General features: G+C 43.8%; 1 protein-coding gene across 1 annotated transcript in view; it reads left to right on the top strand.

Annotated features, from left to right (window-relative positions):
• LOC114244968 (uncharacterized) overlaps positions 1–22,348 on the top strand; it is a 168,998-nt gene that overhangs the window by 143,600 nt on the left and 3,050 nt on the right. Inside the window, exons 2-4 of the mRNA XM_089739672.1 lie at positions 18,701–18,915; positions 19,650–19,785; positions 20,923–21,056. Coding sequence (XP_089595798.1) covers positions 18,701–18,915; positions 19,650–19,785; positions 20,923–21,056 — 485 coding nt within the window. The remainder of the gene's footprint in view (positions 1–18,700; positions 18,916–19,649; positions 19,786–20,922; positions 21,057–22,348) is intronic.

Raw genomic sequence — 22,348 nt, 5'->3', positions numbered from 1 at the left:
TCGGGAAGCACCGTGGAGGGGAGCTCATTCCATAGCCGGATGGTACGTGGCAAAAAAAACCTCTGGAAACGCACTGTGGATGACCGCAGTAGCTCCAGGTAGTATGGATGAACTCTACTCCGGTGGCGGGCGGTGCGATGGTAAAAACGAGATGCCGGTATCATCTCGAATAATTCCTCAGAGCACTCCCCATGGAACATACGGTACAAAATACAGAGGGAACTGAAGTCCCTCCGCAAACCCAGAGGTTCCAACCGATCCGTGAGAATGGGATTATCGACAATCCGAACGGCCCTCCTCTGTCAAATGGAAGAAGCTGGTATTTGGGAGCCCCGGCCCAGAGATGGGAGCACTACTCCACGCGAGGCCGTACTTGTGCTTTGTAAAGCAAATTGAAATCATAGAACAGGGTGGTCTATTAATCTTAGAGCATCTCTTACATAAGAGCTTAAGATAATAATAATTATATTGAAATCCTATAATCGTTGACCTGAAATCAAATAATTAGTCGTTGTTTAATTAGCGTGTCAGGATTGTGGTTTGGCGGTAATCTTGTTATTGGAACTATGGTTTGTGTAAGCTGAGATCAGTAATATGAAGAGGATTTAATACTAATTAGCTTGCCAAAGGTAGCCTGGTGAGATAACTTTAGGAAAATCGGATTGTTAGTCCATAAGTACCGTGCACTCAGCCTAGATTTCCCGCGAAGCGGTCGTTAGACAATTATTATAAATTTAAACTTCAATATAATGTTCAAGATGGGCTCATTAAAGTCGTGATCTCTATTAGACACGGCAACATCTTAATAATAGAAGAGATGTAAATTCCAACATCTAATCTTAGATTTAGGGGTTTTAATGATAATTTTGTGGGAGTACCGTGAAGTCATCATGTGTATATGCATATATATATATGTATGTGTATGAATATGTATATATTTAACTGGATTGGTACACCGCGCGTAATTCGTTTCCAAATGATTCTTGTCCATCTGATGGTTGTCTGGAAGAGATCGCTCTTAGCGATAATACCGCCAATTGTACTTTTTTTGTATTTAATGTACCTATTGTATTGTTTATTTATTGCTTGATGTACGATAAAGAATACTCTCTCTTTCTCTCTCTCTCTCTCATTTGCGGGCTCGAAAAAATTGACATAGATAATACACATAAATTAGTTAAATTTTAATGCAGATAATCATGCAAACGTGATATTTGCAGTTGACATTTCCGTAACATCATTCTCGCCGTGATAAATGTGTACAGCTAATTCACGATCGTGATCATTCTAGGTGAGTGATATAAATGCAAGCGGAATCTGATCTATGAAATAGCTAGCTTGAATACAATGTGCAGTAATAAAATTGCGAATGAACATTAATTTTCAATGTTTGATAAATACGAATTATGTACTCAACAAATGTTCACGATTGGCTTCCACGGTGAAGGAATAACATCGTGTAATAAAATTGAAACCCGCAAAATTATAATTTGCGTAATTACTGGTGGTAGGACCTCTTGTGAGTCCGCGCGGGTAGGTACCACCGCCCTGCCTATTTCTGCCGTGAAGCAGTAATGCGTTTCGGTTTGAAGGGTAGAGCAGCCGTTGTAACTATACTGAGATCTTAGAACTTATATCTCAACGTGGGTGGCGCATTTACGATGTAGATGTCCATGGGCTCCAGTAACCACTTAACACCAGGTGGGCTGTGAGTTCGTCCACCAATCTAAGCAATAAAAAAAAAACGAGTTGTTACGAATTACGCGAGTAAAGATCATTAGTTTGGTTGCTATGATAATTATCGAACAATAAATTTAAGAAAAATGATTGGATTATTATAATATGTTAAATTATTATTATTAATGTAATTAACATTAATTAATTATCATCATATTTTACCAACTACTGTATAAGTAATCTTTTATCATAACTTTAATCTAAAACAATTTACGTTTGTTTCAAAATAAATAAATATAAATATGTCGCATCCGGGTCAATAGTTCAGAATCATTCCGATAGAGGCACCCGTCACGTGCGGACGTGCTCATCGTCCACTCGATCGCCCGGTCTTTGTTCGCCCGGCTTTTGTTAGCCCGGCCATTGTTCGCGCGGCCTGTGTTCGTGGTACATCTGCCGACTAAGTGCTCTTTCTGGAAGTTTTTATTTGTTTTGTTTCCTTTTGTTGTTTCTGTGTTCGTGGTACATCTGCCGACAAAGTGGTTTCCTGCAAGTATTTATTTGTTTTGTTTCTTTTCGTAATTTCTGTTTTGTTGTGCTTTTTCTTTGTCCTGTAGTAATCGCGCCGCATTGCCACCTGTGTTCAATAGAACCGCTCAGGTCCGAGAAGTTGGGGCCTCGCCGCAAGGCGAGTGTTTTCAAGACCCGGGGCCGCCCCACCTGGGTACTCAGCGATCATGGACGCTGTATTCGCGGAATTCCTCCGACTTCGCCACCCACAGCTCGCCTCGGAGTTTCTGGCCTTCAAGGCCAATCACACTGCGAGCCCTCTCGAGGACTCCGCCGCGCTCGCTGCTCCTGCGTCGCCTGTACCTGCGTGCAGAGCTTCTGCATTGAGCACCGCAGCCTCTGTCGTGCCTGCCGCTCCCGTGTCGCCTATACTGGCGAGAAAAGCTGCTGCGTCGTCCGCCGTGACCATCGTTTCAGCTGAGCGATCATCCGCGGCCTCCGTCGCCCCCTCTAAAACACCTACACTTGCTCGTAGGTCGCCTGCACCCGCCTCCTCGTGCTCCGACTCTGACTCGGACATGGAGGTCGACCTCGCCCCCGCCTCATCGACGGATGGATTCACCCTGGTACAGAAGGGTAAGAAGCGTGCCGCGGAGTCTCGAGCTCCCGCGGCCGCTAAAATTAGCAAAGCCGTGAACGCGTCGCGCCCCCGCCCTCAGACTCCCGTTGCGCCCCCAGCCCGTGCCACTCCGTCGCCGCGTCCGGTGGCACAAAATAAAACCCAGACCCCTCCCCCGGTTATCCTTCAGGAGAAGGCAGCTTGGGATCGAGTTTGCCTGGCCCTTAAGGCCAAAAATATAAATTTCACGAATGCCCGTAACCTCGCGAACGGCATTCAAATTAAGGTTCAAACACCCGACGACCATAGGGCCCTCTCTTCTTACCTCCGTAAGGAGCGTATAAGTTTCCATACGTATACGCTCCAGGAGGAGCGCGAACTCCGCGTTGTAATACGCGGAATCCCTAAAGAGTTAGATGTAGAGCTCGTAAAAGCCGACCTGTTAGAACAAGGCCTACCAGTGAATTCTGTGCACCGTATGCACACCGGTCGCGGTAGGGAGCCATATAATATGGTTCTAGTCGCTCTCCAGCCTACCCCCGAGGGTAAGAAAATCTTTAACACACAGACCGTCTGTAGGCTCTCTGGTATCGCTGTCGAAGCCCCCCATAAAAAAGGCTCTCCTAGCCAGTGCCATAACTGTCAATTGTACGGGCACTCTTCCCGTAACTGTCACGCGCGCCCCCGATGTGTTAAGTGTTTGGGCGATCACGCCTCGGCCCTCTGCGCTCGCGACCAAAAAACCGCGACGGAACCGCCTAGCTGCGTCCTGTGTCGAACACAGGGTCACCCCGCGAATTACCGTGGTTGCCCCCGAGCCCCTAAAATAAATCGCCGCGTCGCCCGCCAAAACCGCCTCCGAGCTTCCGGCCCAGACATCAAAGCCTCGGCACCCTCTGCGTCGCAGGCTAAGCCAGCGTTCGTTCCGGCGGCGGTGCCCAGTGTCTCGGCCTGGGCAAAACCGCTGCCGTACACGAACACGGCTACAACTCCCTCCTCCGCGATTCGTCCCGCCCCCGCGACTCGTCCCTCTCCCGCGACTTGCCCTCCGACCGCGTCCGACAATCTCGCTTTAGCGATCGACTTCTTTCAGTCGATCAACTTCGAGCGCGTTAACGCTTTGGGCGACGCCATTCGCGCTGCCTCCACTGCACAACACTTTATCGCCGTTGTGCAGGAATACGCCGACGTATACGCGTCATTAAATACGTACGTCCTCCCCTCACTCCGCCGGTAATCAATGGCGTATATAAGTAGAATAAAGTCCCTATCCGTAACGATAGGATTTTTTAACGCTTACGGTCTCGCAAATCAACGTGATCAGGTTTCTGACTTTTTGCGTGACCACCAAATTGATATCTTTTTAGTGCAGGAGACCCTACTTAAGCCCGCGCGCCGTGACCCTAAAATCGCGAACTATAACATGGTCAGGAACGACAGGCTCTCTGCCCGTGGTGGTGGTACCGTCATTTACTATAGAAGAGCCCTGCATTGCGTCCCGCTCGATCCTCCCGCGCTCGCTAATATCGAAGCATCAGTGTGCCGAATCTCACTGACGGGACACGCGCCGATCGTTATCGCGTCCGTTTATCTTCCACCGGATAAGATCGTTCTAAGCAGTGATATCGAGGCGCTGCTCGGTATGGGGAGCTCTGTCATTCTGGCGGGCGACCTAAATTGTAAACACATCAGGTGGAACTCACACACCACAACCCCGAATGGCAGGCGGCTTGACGCGTTAGTCGATGATCTCGCCTTCGATATCGTCGCTCCGCTAACCCCGACTCACTACCCGCTAAATATCGCGCATCGCCCGGATATACTCGACATAGCGTTATTAAAAAACGTAACTCTGCGCTTACACTCGATCGAAGTAGTTTCAGAGTTAGATTCAGACCACCGTCCCGTCGTTATGAAGCTCGGTCGCGCTCCCGATTCCGTTCCCGTCACGAGGACTGTGGTGGATTGGCACACGCTGGGCATCAGCCTGGCTGAATCTGATCCACCATCGCTCCCGTTTAACCCGGACTCTATCCCGTCTCCTCAGGATACCGCTGAAGCCATAGACATCTTAACGTCACACATCACCTCGACATTAGATAGGTCATCGAAACAAGTTGTAGCGGAGGACTTCCTTCACCGCTTCAAATTGTCCGACGATATTAGGGAACTCCTTAGAGCTAAGAACGCCTCGATTCGCGCCTACGACAGGTATCCTACCGCGGAAAATCGTATTCGAATGCGTGCCCTACAACGCGACGTAAAGTCTCGCATCGCCGAAGTCCGAGATGCCAGATGGTCTGATTTCTTAGAAGGACTCGCGCCCTCCCAAAGGTCTTACTACCGCTTAGCTCGTACTCTCAAATCGGATACGGTAGTAACTATGCCCCCCCTCGTAGGCCCCTCAGGCCGACTCGCGGCGTTCGATGATGAGGAAAAAGCAGAGCTGCTGGCCGATACATTGCAAACCCAGTGCACGCCCAGCACTCAATCCGTGGACCCTGTTCATGTAGAATTAGTAGACAGTGAGGTAGAACGCAGAGCCTCCTTGCCACCATCGGATGCGTTACCACCCGTCACCCCGATAGAAGTTAAAGACTTGATCAAAGACCTACGTCCTCGCAAGGCTCCCGGTTCCGACTGTATATCTAACCGCGTTATTAAACTTCTACCCGTCCAACTCATCGTGATGTTGGCATCTATTTTCAATGCCGCTATGGCGAACTGTATCTTTCCCGCGGTGTGGAAAGAAGCGGACGTTATCGGCATACATAAACCCGGTAAACCAAAAAATCATCCGACGAGCTACCGCCCGATTAGCCTCCTCATGTCTCTAGGCAAACTGTATGAGCGTCTGCTCTACAAACGCCTCAGAGACTTCGTCTCATCCAAGGGCATTCTTATCGATGAACAATTCGGATTCCGTACAAATCACTCATGCGTTCAACAGGTGCACCGCCTCACGGAGCACATTCTTGTGGGGCTTAATCGACCAAAACCGTTATACACGGGAGCTCTCTTCTTCGACGTCGCAAAAGCGTTCGACAAAGTCTGGCACAATGGTTTGATTTTCAAACTATTCAACATGGGCGTGCCGGATAGTCTCGTGCTCATCATACGGGACTTCTTGTCGAACCGCTCTTTTCGATATCGAGTCGAGGGAACCCGCTCCTCCCCACGACCTCTCACAGCTGGAGTCCCGCAAGGCTCTGTCCTCTCACCCCTCCTATTTAGCTTATTCGTCAACGATATTCCCCGGTCGCCGCCGACCCATTTAGCTTTATTCGCCGACGACACGACTGTTTACTATTCTAGTAGAAATAAGTCCCTAATCGCGAAGAAGCTTCAGAGCGCAGCCCTAGCCCTAGGACAGTGGTTCCGAAAATGGCGCATAGACATCAACCCAGCGAAAAGTACTGCGGTGCTATTTCAGAGGGGAAGCTCCACACGGATTTCCTCCCGGATTAGGAGGAGGAATCTCACACCCCCGATTACTCTCTTTAGACAACCCATACCCTGGGCCAGGAAGGTCAAATACCTGGGCGTTACCCTGGATGCATCGATGACATTCCGCCCGCATATAAAATCAGTCCGTGACCGTGCCGCGTTTATTCTCGGTAGACTCTACCCCATGATCTGTAAGCGGAGTAAAATGTCCCTTCGGAACAAGGTGACACTTTACAAAACTTGCATAAGGCCCGTCATGACTTACGCGAGTGTGGTGTTCGCTCACGCGGCCCGCACACACATAGACACCCTCCAATCCCTACAATCCCGCTTTTGCAGGTTAGCTGTCGGGGCTCCGTGGTTCGTGAGGAACGTTGACCTACACGACGACCTGGGCCTCGAATCAATTCGGAAATACATGAAGTCAGCGTCGGAACGATACTTCGATAAGGCTATGCGTCATGATAATCGCCTTATCGTTGCCGCCGCTGACTACTCCCCGAATCCTGATCATGCAGGAGCCAGTCACCGTCGACGCCCTAGACACGTCCTTACGGATCCATCAGATCCAATAACCTTTGCATTAGATGCCTTCAGCTCTAATACTAGGGGCAGACTTAGGGACCCCGGTAACCGTACTCGTCGAACTCGACAAAGAGGTCGACGTGCAACCTAACCCATGCATCAGCCCGCTGAGTTTCTCGCCGGATCTTCTCAGCGGGTCGCGATTCCGATCCGGTAGTAGATTCATTCGCGAAACAATTGCTCTTGAGTTGTTAGGTCTCCTTCGGAGGCGCTCGGGCAGTTGTTAGCAAATCCCACCCCTCTTGGCTGAGCCTTTACTCGCCCACCTGTCCTGGTGAAACTGGAAAGGCCTTCGGGCCACCAGTAAACTTTCAATCATAAAAAAAAATAAAAAAAAAAAAAAAAAAAAAAAAAAGTTCAGAATATCAACGATACACAAACGTCAAAGTGACAGAATGGCCGTGTCGTGGTTGACGACTTTTAGTAATATTAAGACGGTGGTTTTGATTATTATTTTAAATGATGAAATGTTGTTTTGATAAATATCACAAAATGAAGGGTAGACTCCGTAACGCCACAGTATAAAATGGCGGTACGTGGACAGAGTCGTGGCATTCCGTGTCAGACAGTCATTCCGTCCGTCTCAGTCAGTGAATCTCTGACAGTCAGTCGGTCTGTCGGTATGTGCAACGAAACTGTCGGTTTATCCTGTCATTGTGAAAGTTGTGTGTGTTAGTTTCAATAATTATTATTCAAAAGGTTTTATTGACTTTTTATAAACTGAGTTCAACCAAATACGAGTGATGACGGAAACTACCGCTTAGCCATCCCTGGCGCCGCGTGCCGACATCAGAAGTGGGATCAGGACTCTACTCTCACTGGCGTGACGTGTTTGAACATGTTCGAAGTACAGCAAAAAAAAAACATGATGCAGATCAGAATACTAGTAGTGGTACGCCACAAGAGCGTGAATGCAGCATACGTAAGTCGTGTAATAACGTCTCTATTACCTCGATGGAAGATCTGAGCCACGAAGAAATCGTCACATCTTACGTTCTGGCTCATGTTGCCCAGTTGACTCTCGATTTATCACATGGCATTTACTAGCGGAAATACGACACGTAACAAGCTATTGCAAGAAATTAAGGCAAGTGCAAGTCTCAGGTGAAACTTCGATCGCAATAATGGATCTGTCATGACGAGTGGGTAGTTCCGACAAGAATTATTTTAAGCGGCTGACTTCTGCTAGAGTTACATGGCACTAGTGCAGTAAACCAGGACATGAGACTGTGAATTGTCGCTGAAATTTTAGAATCTACTAGATTCAATACCAATAACACATTACACGTTCGATGACTTCGGGCTCCAGCAAGCAAGCAAACAAGAAAGCAAGTTTCCGTGGGGAAGAAAAATTGACACATCTGAAGTCGTCGTGACCTGTAAGATAAGACGTCCGGTGCGTTCGTGTCTGGCGATGCGGCGGTGTTCGGGTCCCGCTGGCGGATGCAAGTTTTTCTGGTGAAGTGCGTGCTTGTGCGTGCTTGACAAGTGTTTGCGGTTGGCTTCCGCAGTGTGGGAGTAACATCGTGTAGGAGAGGTGGAACCCGCAAAATTGTAGTTTGCGTGGTGGCTGGTAAGATTTGCTGTGGTAAAAAGTTTGCGTGGTGGTAAAATGTCTTGTGAGTCTGCACAGGTAGCCGGAGGTGAGTCTTCCGCGGTCGCGGCCTACCCAGTCTGCGAGAACCGGGCAGATCGCCTCAACGGTACGGAGGCCGGCCGACGGGTCCGCCAAACGACGAGACCACGCCTCCAGCACGGACTGCCGAGATTGGAGCCCCCGCGCTCCGGCTGCACTTGCGCTAGGGCGCGCCGCCTCGTAGGAGACTGTGAGTTATCCTTGAATGACTCTGACGGCGATCGCGCGCTGCCGGCGTCACAGCGCGGCGACGTTCTCGTGGGTAAGGACGTGGCACCAGACGGGTGCTCCGTATAGTGCCATCGACCGCACGGGTACCATCACCCTGCCTATTTCTGCCGTGAAGCAGTGGTGTATTTCGGTTTGAAGGGTGGGGCAGCGGTTGTAACTATGCTGAGACCTTGAAACTTCTATCTCAAGGTGTGTGGTGCGTTTACGCTGTGGATGTCTATGGGTTCCAGTAACCACTTAACACAAGGTGGGCCGTGAGCTCGTCCACACATTAAAACGAGGAGCGTAATCAAACGAAATTAGATCCGAAGTTTAAAGGGCCGTTTAAAGTAGTTGAAGTATTGGATGGTGACCGTTACACATTGAAAGCTTTAAATTCAAAACGTACTTACAAATACCCACATGATAGGCTAAGAAAAATGTCAGCATGACACATACCAGTCGAGGTTGATGTAAATGATGATGATGAAGAGCAAGCTTAAATTGTGGTGAAAACTCGAGTAAGGATAGTCTATCGGCCGTATTGTTTTCGACCGTACCAGTAGCTATTACGTAGTCGTAGCCCGGTAGAAATCGGTGTCTCTTGAGGCAACTCAAGTAGTCCGTGGGTGCGCGGTGCGCGTTTGGCTCTGGCGGAGGTCGGGGTCTGTAAAGACCATCGTGTGTAGTCAGCGGGTGATGCACACGGGCGATCCACGCTGTGGATGCGCATCATGAGGGCAATTGCGATTGCTGGTCGGCTGGAGAGCCGTGGCGTTAGATATTTTTACTCGGAAGTTTTCTTTGATCTGAGTTCCTGTAAGCTATGCCTGATTTGTACAGAGTAAATTTGAAGTTGATGAATGACTGTAGTACGTGCTCTGGCTGCTGAATAGTGAACTTTGTATACCCTATTGTTTGATTTGGTTAAAATGGTATTAAAACAGTTTAAAGCTTTGATGACTGTTGATATGTGAGTCACAGGGATGACTGTTGATATGTGAGTCACAGGGATGACTGTTGATATGTGAGTCACAGGGATGACTGTTGATATGTGAATCACAGGGATGACTGTTGATATGTGAGTCACAGGGATGACTATCATTGAACACTTGTAGTCACAGGGATGACTATCATTGAACACTTGTAGTCACAGGGATGACTATCATTGAACACTTGTAGTCACAGGGATGACTATCATTGAACACTTGTAGTCACAGGGATGCCTATCATTGAGCACTTGTAGTCACAGGGATGACTATCATTGAGCACTTGTAGTCACAGGGATGACTATCATTGAGCACTTGTAGTCACAGGTATGACTATCATTGAGCACTTTTAGTCACAGGTATGACTATCATTGAGCACTTTTAGTCACAGGTATGACTATCATTGAGCACTTGTAGTCACAGGTATGACTATCATTGAACACTTGTAGTCACAGGGATGACTATCATTGAACACTTGTAGTCACAGGGATGACTTAGTTACTGTGTACATGAATTGTACGGGGAGAACTTGCAGCAGTAGTAAATCACTTATTTTCCTTTGTGTAATCTTTCAATGTCGTTATAGAATTTGTGATGACACAAGACTTTTATGTTAGTAGAGTGGTCAGATATGGCCGAGCGTGAATGATACTGTGCGATATTGGCTTTTGTTTCAGATTAACACACGAGGACGTGTGTAACACAGGATGGCCGTGTCGCATCCGGGTCAATAGTTCGGAATATCAACGATACACAAACGTCAAAGTGACAGAATGGCCGTGTCGTGGTTGACGACTTTTACTAATATTAAGACGGTGGTTTTGATTATTATTTTAAATGATGAAATGTTGTTTTGATAAATATCACAAAATGAAGGGTAGACTCCGTAACGCCACAGTATAAAATGGCGGTACGTGGACAGAGTCGTGGCATTCCGTGTCAGACAGTCATTCCGTCCGTCTCAGTCAGTGAATCTCTGACAGTCAGTCGGTCTGTCGGTATGTGCAACGAAACTGTCGGTTTATCCTGTCATTGTGAAAGTTGTGTGTGTTAGTTTCAATAATTATTATTCAAAAGGTTTTATTGACTTTTTATAAACTGAGTTCAACCAAATACGAGTGATGACGGAAACTACCGCTTAGCCATCCCTGGCGCCGCCGCCGACAAATATATAAGCTCGAGGGTAGACATTATCTTGCTGAACACCAAGTAAAACGAAGTCACTTTTTGATTACTGATTTAATCAACAATATGTTATCTTAACAATTCACTTTAACACTTGTCCAACTTTAACCAGTACGTACAACAGTCACTGAGTCACACAACGTAACAACGATATAGTAAGTGCACCAGGCAAACGCAGTCCAACGAATGTCCGTTGCGAGGCACGTACCGCCTTTTTATACTGGCCGGCGCAGCTGGCTTATTTATGAGTCACTTCTGTTGCACCTGTTGTTTATGAGTCGAACGACACGGCCGGCGCACCTGGCTTGTGTGAGTCACTCCTATTGCACGTGCTAAACAGAAATATCGTTAACGCCGTCAAATATTTGCTAACAATCACGCCACGTTAACTGGTCCCGTTATAAGTTCGTAAAGAACTTGTGTTACAGGTACCAGATAACGGAAATAAATATAAGATTTTTATTATACACATACATATATTTAATATACATCCATAACCCTGGAGAAGACATTTGTATTTATCATACAAATAACTTCCCTTGGCGGGATTCGAACCCGCGGCCCCCTTGTGTAGTGACCATGTTACTTACCACTACACCAGACTGCCGTTAAAATAATACTGATATTAAAAAAATCTTTGAATTCTCAGAATATTTTTATAGAAAAATGATTTATTTTGTCAGTTTGCTAAGAATGTATTGACCACAATGCTAACGGGCAGCCAAAAGTATGAACCTACGAACAAACTTTATGTTAAGCTATATTGTAGAACATAATTTTTTTTTGTTTATCTTCGTCTATATATACTTATATAAAAATGAATTGCTGTTCGTTCGTTTCGCTAAAACTCGAGAACGGCTGAACTGATTTAGCTAATTTTGGTGTTGAATTATTTGTGGAAGTCCAGAGAAGGTTTAAAAGGTAAATAAATATGAAAATGATCGGAATATAAATAAAAATAACAATTTTGTTTTTCCTTTGACGTGTCCCCCGTCGGACGGATTCCTTTTGTTTGTTTTATGTTTATTTTATACAACAATTTAGGTCTTTTATTTATCGATTGAGGCACTACGAAGTCTGCCGGGTTAGCTAGTAAAAAATAAGAAAAATATTGTCGTGGCCCGTCTCGTTAAACAAATCAAGCGTGTGAATCAGTACACGTGACGACTTTTATTAGTACCTACTCACAGTTACTTTGAGGGGTCGGGCAGATATTTACCCGACACTTCGTCCCTCGGGGATCCTTTTGTCTCAATGACACATACTCTGATGTAGAAAGTCCCTTGCTACCAATAAGCATGCAATCATTTAAAACTCTAAAAGGATATATTTGAGATTAAAAATAATCCTAAAGCTGTGAATCGTTTAAAGTAAAGTATTTAAGATTAGATCTAATATCTTTTGTAGAGCAGACGAGTAGGTACTAATACTTTGAGCTTTTATTGCTAATGTGAGTGAGGTTTGACATTTTTATCGCGAAGCACTACTTGCACAAGTTTCTTGACAGTTTTCAGTATACAAATCTGGAGACATCTAACTTTTTTTTATTGCTTAGATGGGTGGACGAGCTCATAGCCCACCTGGTGTTAAGTGGTTACTGGAGCCCATAGACATCTACAACGTAAATTCGCCACCCACCTTGAGATAATATAAGCTCTAAGGTCTCAAGTATAGTTATAACGGCTGCCCTACTCCTCAAACCGAAACGCATTACTGCTTCACGGCAGAAATAGGCAGGGTGGTGATACCTACCCGCGCGGACTCACAAGAGGTCCTACCACCAAAAATAATTAACTCCCGAAAGCTGATACGTCGGATGTGCTTTATTGAAATTGTCTTCGTTCTTGCACTGTCTGAAATTATTTCTACTTCACCTCTGACACATGCTAATTAGATACACACAAAAAGAACAACGACAAGCTAACTCGATTCGGATTCAAAACTTCCAACTACCCCCAAAAGTGATTCAACAAAACCGCGTTCGGAGGGTAGATGAATAAAATTTTTAAACAACCTCCCCAGCACGCTCCCGGACGGGTCAAAACGGAAAACGCAAACATAACTCATGCCTATACATTAATAAGAGTTGAAAATAACTCGACTAAGGGGAAACGAGATGGACTACGGTCGAATGAAGCGGACGTTAAATGTGGCTTAGCCAGACATTATGTGGGAATGTTTTCAAGTTATCTCTATAAACATGAGGAAATTGAAAACGGCGCTTTTATGGGTGCTTTTGTGAAGACTAGGCTTCAAAATGATTGATCTGGTTTTAAATGTCAGCGATATTTTCAGGAGAGCTTTGGATTAACTAATTGGGTCTGACTTGAGGTTTTGGTCAGATCAAATTTTTAGGATCATTTTAATCCCAACTAATATTATAAATACTAAAGAATTGCCGTCTTTTGGTTATATTTTTACGCTCGACCACACACCCGCTTTTGATGAAAATAGGTCCAAATATGTTAAAGAATATACGGCTACCTATCATTCCACTACTGGTTCCTAGTTTCCACTCACGCAATATACCGTGTACTCCCACGCGGACGACGCTGTCGGTAGAAAACTAGCACGGTCATAAGGTCTGTGGGAAATATTCTCACAGAGTTCATCGTAATGGTTACGGTACAGCAAGACAGATCATTTCTTTGCGAACCCTTATTTCAACTTTTTTTTCCTACCTAAGATGATAGCCTTGAGAGGCTATTTGAACTTCACCCTAACATGTGAAGGTGAGCTCACGGGGCTCAAACCAGAGTGTTGCTAACACTGACCTTAGCAAGAGCAGTGCTTTGCAGAGTCTACCGCCGGATCTGAAACGCGACCCACTGAGAAGATCCGGCGAGAAACAGATAGCTGGAGGGTGGCAGTAGGAGGTGGCAGTAGCATGACAGATAATTTCTTTGCGAACCCTTATCTCATCCATTCAGCTCTACTCTAGATTTGGGTGCCAAATATTAGTTGAGTCTGCTGTTAAATATTTCTACAACAAGTTTCAAAATTATTTTGTTATTATTGTTTAATACCGCTGTTAGTGTAGTATAATTAAGTCCCTATATATATTTTAGCTAAGTCTCTTCCGTCAAGCTGTCAAGCGTTTTGATTTGAAGGTGAGAAGGTATATTTAGATCGGTAGTTGAAACCTCTGATAACCTTTTGTTACCAGGTCTATCGTGAGTTCGTTTGCCTATCTTGCATAATACAAAAGTTACAGTCGTTTTAGTTAACCTATGTCATGTTTTGTTTGTACTGTTAGCTGGACTATATTTGTTCAGATTCAATTCTACCTTAATCATTGATATATGTATGTTTGGCTAATAAACAAACAAGCATACGTATTTGGCTAACAATAGCCTAATCTTCTCAGACAGCAGACAAATACCCCAATCACGTGATAATCCCTACACCCGAGTCGATACAGCACAACACATCCGTTGTTAGAACATTTCGCGTCATTAACCCAATTGGCCATATACATCGCTGCTCGTGTTGGAAATGCGAACAATTCGTTGTGCACATTAGCAGTAATGATATTGTCAGCGAACGATCGTTCCACATTTCGTCATTGTCATGTCTGTTCAGTATGAAAAAAGACCCTTTTTGATTACTGAGCGAATCAAATCAAAGCTGATGATAAAGAATCATTAGACTCCATAGTTCAGTGAGTACTGCCCATGAGACATGAGGTTTAGGTCTCAATTTAATGGTATATAAATCTAGTGGTATATAAATAAATCAAGGTATTAAATAGTTGTTCCAACTCTTAAACCAGAGTGCGTTCCGTGAGCTTAATGCGAGCTTTTTAACTTCTCGATCGCGTAAAAGTTAACTAGGGCTTTTATGAATATGAATGAATATTGCGTTTAAGCAACTTTCTTGTTTGTGCAACGTAAATAAATTGTTAGTTTTTAATTGAAAATTACCCATATGAGTGTTTTTTCCCCTAACTATTCGCTGGTAACTCTACGCCCGGGCGGGAGGTGAGCTTACGGGCTCAACTTGAGCAAATTTGCTAGCCCTAGCCCTAGCAAGAGCAGTGCTTCGCAGAGTCTACCATCGGATTGGAATCGCGACCCACTGAGAAGATCCGGCGAGAAACTCAGTGGGTTTCTCTGAGCGTGAAGCTAGCATATTGAACCCCTACTGGTAAGGACCATAATCCTGGCATCCCTGTTTGCGAAGCTGTAACGCGTTCTGATTCGAAGGGTTCAGAAGTTGTTACAACTGCACAATTGATTTTGGGTGTCTCAAGGCAGGTAGCATCATACTTCGGTACTTAAAATTAGGCAATGACATCGTCCACTCAAACAACGATATTTTTTTTGAAAATCTTATCTAATTGACATTGAAATTACAATCTCAATGACGGAAACTGCTTAACGACTTGTAATCACAATCCTATATAAATGCTTCATTTTTAAGGTAGCGCCAAAAAATGAAGATTAATTCACAGATAGAGACCTAGTTAAAATAAAACTTTTCAATTCAATGATTAAGCCGTACTCGGGCCAGTACGGAATGGTAATGAGGTAAAACTAGGTCATGACGCGGATTGGTTTAAACGAACTTTTCATGAAATTAAGCTCACAGGGTTATCAGCTTTTGAAAGACAGGAAGCTTGAACATTTTGTAGTGCAAATAGAGTGACACATAAAACGCCAAAAAGATGACGTTAAAATTGAACACAATTAAAAATGCTCTGAATGATTTTTAAGGAACAGGCACACTACACGATTTGTCGTAATGATGTTCACACGACACGATTTACCATTATAACGGTACACTGCCCGCTTTATATCAGGTTGGTTTTTTCTTCTTTTTCTTAGATGTGTGGCCGAGCTGACAGCCCACCTGGTGTTAAGTCGTTACTGGAGCCCATAGACATCTACAACGTAAATGCACTACCCACCTTGAGATATAAATTCTAAGGTCTAAAGTATAGTTTTACTGGAATTGCTTCACTACCATCACTACAATGTGTCATCATCATTTACTTTAACCATTTACTTTGAGGCCGAAGGCTTAAATGATATAAAATAATTACTGAACTATCCATTAAATTAGAATGAAATGCTATTCAGAGATAATAATCTAACTAAAACTAGCGTTAGAGCATTCTTTAAACTATATTTGAAAATAGTGCTCGGTAGTATGCAAAATCTTGTATGTGCTCATAGCATTACTGACATATCCACTGAGTTTCTCGCCGGATTTTCTCAGTGATTGCGACCTACCATCGGTATACGACGATAGATTCTGCGAAGCGCTGCTATTACTAGGACAGATATTAACAAAACCATCCAGACTGAACCCTGTGGCCTCGCCCACCATTGACTGTGAACCATATGGTTTTTTAAATATTTTTATTGCTTAGATGGGTGGAGGAGCTCACAGCCCACCTGGTGTTTAGTGGTTACCGGAGCCCATAGACATCTTCAACGTAAATGCGCAACCCACCTTGAGTTAAAAGTTCTAAGGTCTCAGTATAGTTACAATGGCTGCTCCACCCTTCAAACCGAAACGCATTACTGCTTCACGGCAGAAATAGGCAGGACAGTGGTACCTACCCGTGCGGATTTACAAGAGGTTCTACCACCAGTAATAGATAATGAGTCCCGGGAGCTACTGACAGATAGATAATTTAAAAAAATGACATCCCTGGATAATCGTTCACTTAGTAAAAGTTTCGATAGCCAGCGGCTTGGCTCTGCCCCTGATATTACTGAAGTCCATGGGCGACGGTAGCCACTCACCATCAGGTGGGCCGAATACTCGTCTGCCTATAAGGCAATAAAAAATATCTATACCTATAATTGTTTCATGGATACTCTTCCACATATATAGTTCACTCCACTGCGGCGCCGACAAAGATCTCTAAGGTGCACGTGATTTCCACCCAGATAGCTATCACATCTTAGTAATTGGCAGGTCAGTGCAGCGCTGACTGTTTTATCGAAATTGGTCAGTCGCTTCGACGACTTCAATCAAGCGATTGGAAGCCTCAACCGTGGTAATGGCTTTCAATCTAGAGAGTGTAATTAGAATTGTTACGGAAAAAGGAAATCCGTTTTCTCTTCCACCACATTTACAAAATTAGGAATGGTTTCAGTTGAGTTTTTTTTTTTGGTCTTGTAGGCAGACGAGCATACGGCCCACCTGATGGTGAGTGGTTACCGTCGCTCATGGACTTCAGCAATGCCAGGGGCAGAGCCAAGCCGCTGCCTACCGCTTAATACTCTCCACAAGCCTCGTTTGAAGAAGGACATGTCATAGCGCTCGGGAAACACCGTGGAGGGGAGCTCATTCCATAGCCGGATGGTACGTGGCAAAAAATATCTCTGGAAACGCACTGTGGATGACCGCAGTGGCTCCAGGTAGTATGGATGAACTCTACTAAGGTGGCGGGCGGTGCGATGGTAAAAACGAGATGCCGGAATCATCTCGAACAATTCCTCATCTTTAATGGAAAACTTGCAACAAGTATTTAGCTATAGTGATATTGGCCGACATCCACTTTCAGGGGGGTCGTTTAAAGATTGATAATTGAGTGTAAGTGCCTGTGGGATTGAGAGCCCGCACTGGCATGCTTCATTCGTGTGTTCTGACAGATCTTAGTTTAAATATTGGCCATTCTTTGTTTGTTTCGCGTATGTTTTTCCGATGGCCATGTCAGAGAAACTGTCCTGGATTCGCAGGATATGCTTTTGGGAAATGTATCTTTGTTTCATATTAAACATTTATTCAAGACGATAAACTATGCATGGTATTTATATAATTTAGACTAAGCGTACACGTAAAACAATCTTCAAACCCCGTTCCAATTCAAATTGCTGACAAGCTATTATGTCGGAACAGGGCGATATCAATTCTCATGGCTTGCACGAAAATCCCGGGTACCGAGGGGTCCTTAGTCCCCCGGGACAAAGCTCGGTTTCCACGAGACCTACCCCGGAACAGGGATCGTTACAATATTTCTATCGTGACAACGACTTGTAAGGCACTGCCTTCTGATCTCCGAGTAATGAGGAAAACAGTATTGTAACTTTTATGCTTTATGCGATTTTTATACACGTTGTCCAATAAAAGTGGACTATATTTTAAGCTGATTGAATTTAATGACATACAATCGAAGGAATAAAACATAAGTACGAAGCAGTATGCATCGATCGTGTCTTCGGTTAGGTTACGTGTGATCTCGTATATAGGGAACTGTAAGAATATGGTCTCAAGAGTACAGAACACAATGCAAAGGGTATTGTAAAATGCTCACATGAGTTTCCTGTATAAAAAAGGTACTATAAAACTGAGTCTACTTATTGTATCTCCTTATATCTTGTTTCTTCACATGCGGGGTCAGGTCAAGGGGGCAGACAAGGGGAGAGGTGCTACTAATCACGACTACGCACCTGCCCTCTCGTCACAAAACATATTATATTTATATTCCGAATTATTAGAACCTTAAGAGCGATTTAATTTTAGCAAAACTTGCTTTTGTGCGGATCCGGAATTTTTGTAGTCCTCTAGATTATTTTGTTTCAAATGAATAGAATCTGGAAAATAGTCCTGTCTATAGGGTATTAGTTACAAAAGCAAATGAAAACATTTGTGAAGTAAAAAACAATTTTAATATAACAATATCATTTGGTCTGCCCATCTTCAATTGCAACCAGATCTCAATCTGCGTTTTCGCACTTAGGTTCACTGTCCATTTTATACACAAATAACTAGTCTTGATTGTTACCACCTACTATTACTATCTACCATCAAATTTGGCAAGGAAATTAGCTCCCAATGACCTTCTTTTTGCATGACGTGATTTTAATCCACATTTTCTGTTCGCAGGAGGAGTGTGGTCGTTAAAAGACCTCACGATCTCCGTGCCCAGAGCGGTCCTCTCCGGTGATGGTCAGTCTGCTGTATTAAGGTGTTCCTATGACTTAGAGGGTGCAGCATTGTACTCTATTAAGTGGTACAGAGCGGAAACAGAATTCTACAGATTCGTGCCAAGGGAAATGCCTCCTACTATGGTATTTCCGCTACCTGGTGCTTCAGTTGATGTAAGTATTATCATTTAAATCACTAAAGCATGTTTAAATTTTGTTGCCAGCACAATTAATTATCACTAAATAAATGTTCATACATTATTGCCCGGCAAACATATTACTTTCCTTTTTTGTTCTATACTTTTTCCGCAAATGAATAATGAATTTCTTCACCTGCGTAGATGGGTAAATGAGGTCACGTTCCAACTGGTATTTAGCAGCCACCGAAGCGCTTAGACACTAGAAGTTAAATACTGTCACGTCGTCCACCTATACGCGAGGTCAAGCAGTCAAAGGTTTTTTTAAAGGGATTTTATGACCTGATAACTAAGACCTTTAGGTCAAGCCTTATTTTAATTTATATTCTTATTTTTATGAAAAATTATAATATGAAGTGAAATGAAATTAAGTTGATTAATATGAAACATGGCATGGCACAAAATGAAATGAAATGATATGAGATGAAATCCAATCTCAGTAAAACTGTGGTTATTTACGGAGACCTTTTCAGTGAGCCTTTTGGAGGATCCCAAGAAGCTATGTCCAGCGGCTTTGTTTTTAAAGGCTTTTCCACGTCTTAAACGGTGTGGTGGTGTTTTCAATGCAGTATATATAGAGACCAGTAGTTGTTCGTAAATATTTACACTTCGATTTTTACCGAAAAGTCTGAAACAATGATGGTCTTATTACCAATTAAATTTTTACGATTTCATGGATATCCATTTATAATTTTCTGGAAACTTACGCAGCTAACGCAATCGGATCACCAGCAAGTGAGGATAGTGAATATGAACAGGCATCTCAGCGGAGATTATCAGTGTGAAGTATCAGCAGACGCACCCCTCTTTCATACTGATATAGAGTCGGCGCCACTCACGGTTGTTGGTGAGTTTTAATCTATACCCTCCCTATGCCCTTACTAAGCCCCTCCCAAGAACACCCAAGTCATCAATGTGACGTGGACTTTACAAAAACTTTGTAGTATCGCTTGTCTGTAACCATGACAATGTCCAGCAATGGACGTCTGTCGGCTTATAGAATAGAACCATGATTTTTTTTAAATTTTTATTGCATAGATGGTTGGACGAGCTCACAGCCCACCTGGTATTAAGTGGTTACTGGAGCCCATAGTCATCTACAATGTAAATGCGCGTTACAACGGCTGCCCCACCCTTCAAACCGAAACGCATTACTGCTTCACGGCAGAAATAAGCAGGGTGGTGGTACCTACCCGCGCGGACTCACAACAGGTCCTACCATCAGTAATGGCAATTTGTTTTGCATTTGAAAACTTAATACTACTTAAGCAGCACTAACTTTGTGTTGTTCTCTTTAAACTTAATGCTTTCAAAAGTCCAGCATAAAGCTGTGGAAATTGCGATGCAATACTACATTGTTGTTTTTTTAGTGAACGCTGTACCATAAAAAAGTTTTTGTTAGTACCTCGTACCGCTTGTGGTCTTTATGCAATAGGTTAAAAAGTTCTTTATAGCTCATTATAGTTTTGTTGGCGCTTTTTAGTCCAACAAGATTTTTCTGTGTAAGCTAATGACACTGGGTACGTACGGATTTAATTCAAACCTTATCACCATGTTAAAAGGAACACATTGGCATTTACATACTAATATCTATGAGCCTGTTTAACCACTTAATACTAAGTGTCCTCATTGAAATTCTGATAAACCAAATTAGGCTGTTAAATATGTGCAATCTGGTGCATGCTTAACCACCTGAGAACGGGAGCTGGTCACTGTAACCAACTGCGGAAGAGATGGGGCTGGACGGAAAACGAAAGCTGTGAATGCGGATGCCTAGAGCAAACTATACGCCACATTGTCGTGGAATGCCCACTAACGAGATTGGCAGGCCAAGTGGAGGATCTCAAAAATGTAACAGAAGAAGCTATCGATTATTTCACAAACTGTAAATTTAAATTATAACCACGCAGTGGAAACGAATGCCATACGATAAATAAATAATAAATATGTCATAGGCCAATTACAAAACGAAGCTCTCTTGCAGACCCTCCGTTTCGGGCGCCACATCTCACGATATCTCGTGGGAGCTACGCGAGGGGTGACGTCATAAGAGCCAACTGCTCTGTTGACGAGGCGTACCCAGCTCCCAACATAACGTGGCTTCTGGATGAAAACAAAGTAAGAGCCGGTTTTCCTTCCCATCATCGGCCTAAAGAGCTGATGTTACACCTAATATAATGTTGTTATATAAGCTAATAGACACTTTGCTTATTAATCTTCGCAGACATAACTTTACCAAAATATCGAAAATTCTTTCAAACTGGAAACTCCAATGGTTTGCAATAAAAGATAAGAAGCTGTGTGTATTCATATGATGCAATATAACAGTTTTCGTATCCCGCTCGCAGATACCAATTTTTTTAATGAAACACGTACACAACAAATATGCAAAATTATAATTTTCGTAATCAATTTGCGTGGTAAAGCATCTTGTGAGTCCGCATGGGTAGGTACTACAATACTGCTTCACGGCAGAAATAGGCAGGGTGATGGTACCTACCCGCGCTGTACTGTATTTTGAAGTCGTCGTGGCCTAAAGGATAAGAATCCAGTGCATTCGCGTTGAACGATGCACCGGTGCTCAAATCCCATCGATTGACTTCCATGGTGAAGGAATAACATGGTATAATAAAAATCAAACCCGCAAAATTATAATTTGCGTAATTACTGGTGGTAGAACCTCTTGTGAGTCCGCGCGGGTAGGTACCACCACCATGCCTATTTCTGCCGTGAAGCAGTAATGCGTTTCGGTTTGAAGGGTGGGGCAGCTGTTGTAACTATACTTGAGACCTTAGAACTTATGTATCAAGGTGGGTGGCGCCGTTTACGTTGTGGATGTCTATGGGTTCTGGTAAGCATATGACACCAGGAGCACCGTGCGTAAATACCGCCTACCTTTTAAGGCACTGTCAAAATGTCAATCCTATTGTTTAACTGCAGATCTAATTAGGACGTAAGAGTGCCTATAATATAACAGCTTAATTGATGCTGGATCACCTGACCCTTAAGCCAGAGCTGAGACTCATTACAATAAATCGACATTAGGAGGTGTCGAACAAGACTGAAATCGATTTGTACAAAAAGTCTCAAAATCCTTTCGCACTGATGAGAATCTATGAACGCCTCTCATTGTTACTGAAAGCTTCCAACAAAACAATGTTCGACGGAAACTTTCACCGGGAGCTTTTATTACATTTTTTTTTGTAAAAGCTTTTGTGTTTTTGAACTGTTAAATTAATTTTGAATAGAATACACGTGGCTAGGAATATTTTAATATGCTTTGGGACAGCTTTTACTTCTAAAAGTTTCTAACGAATGTTTATGTTGCGAGCTTTCGGGACTCTGTTTAGTTTAGACTTTTTCTTTGCAAACTTAAATGACATTTTAAGTGATACCTAAACCTTTTGGGA

The sequence above is a fragment of the Bombyx mandarina genome, chromosome A1, assembly GCF_030267445.1.
Source record: "Bombyx mandarina strain Sakado chromosome A1, ASM3026744v2".
Classification (NCBI taxonomy): domain Eukaryota; kingdom Metazoa; phylum Arthropoda; class Insecta; order Lepidoptera; family Bombycidae; genus Bombyx; species Bombyx mandarina.
Note: the sequence above shows the minus strand (reverse complement) of the source record. Positions and strands in the feature narration are given on the sequence as shown.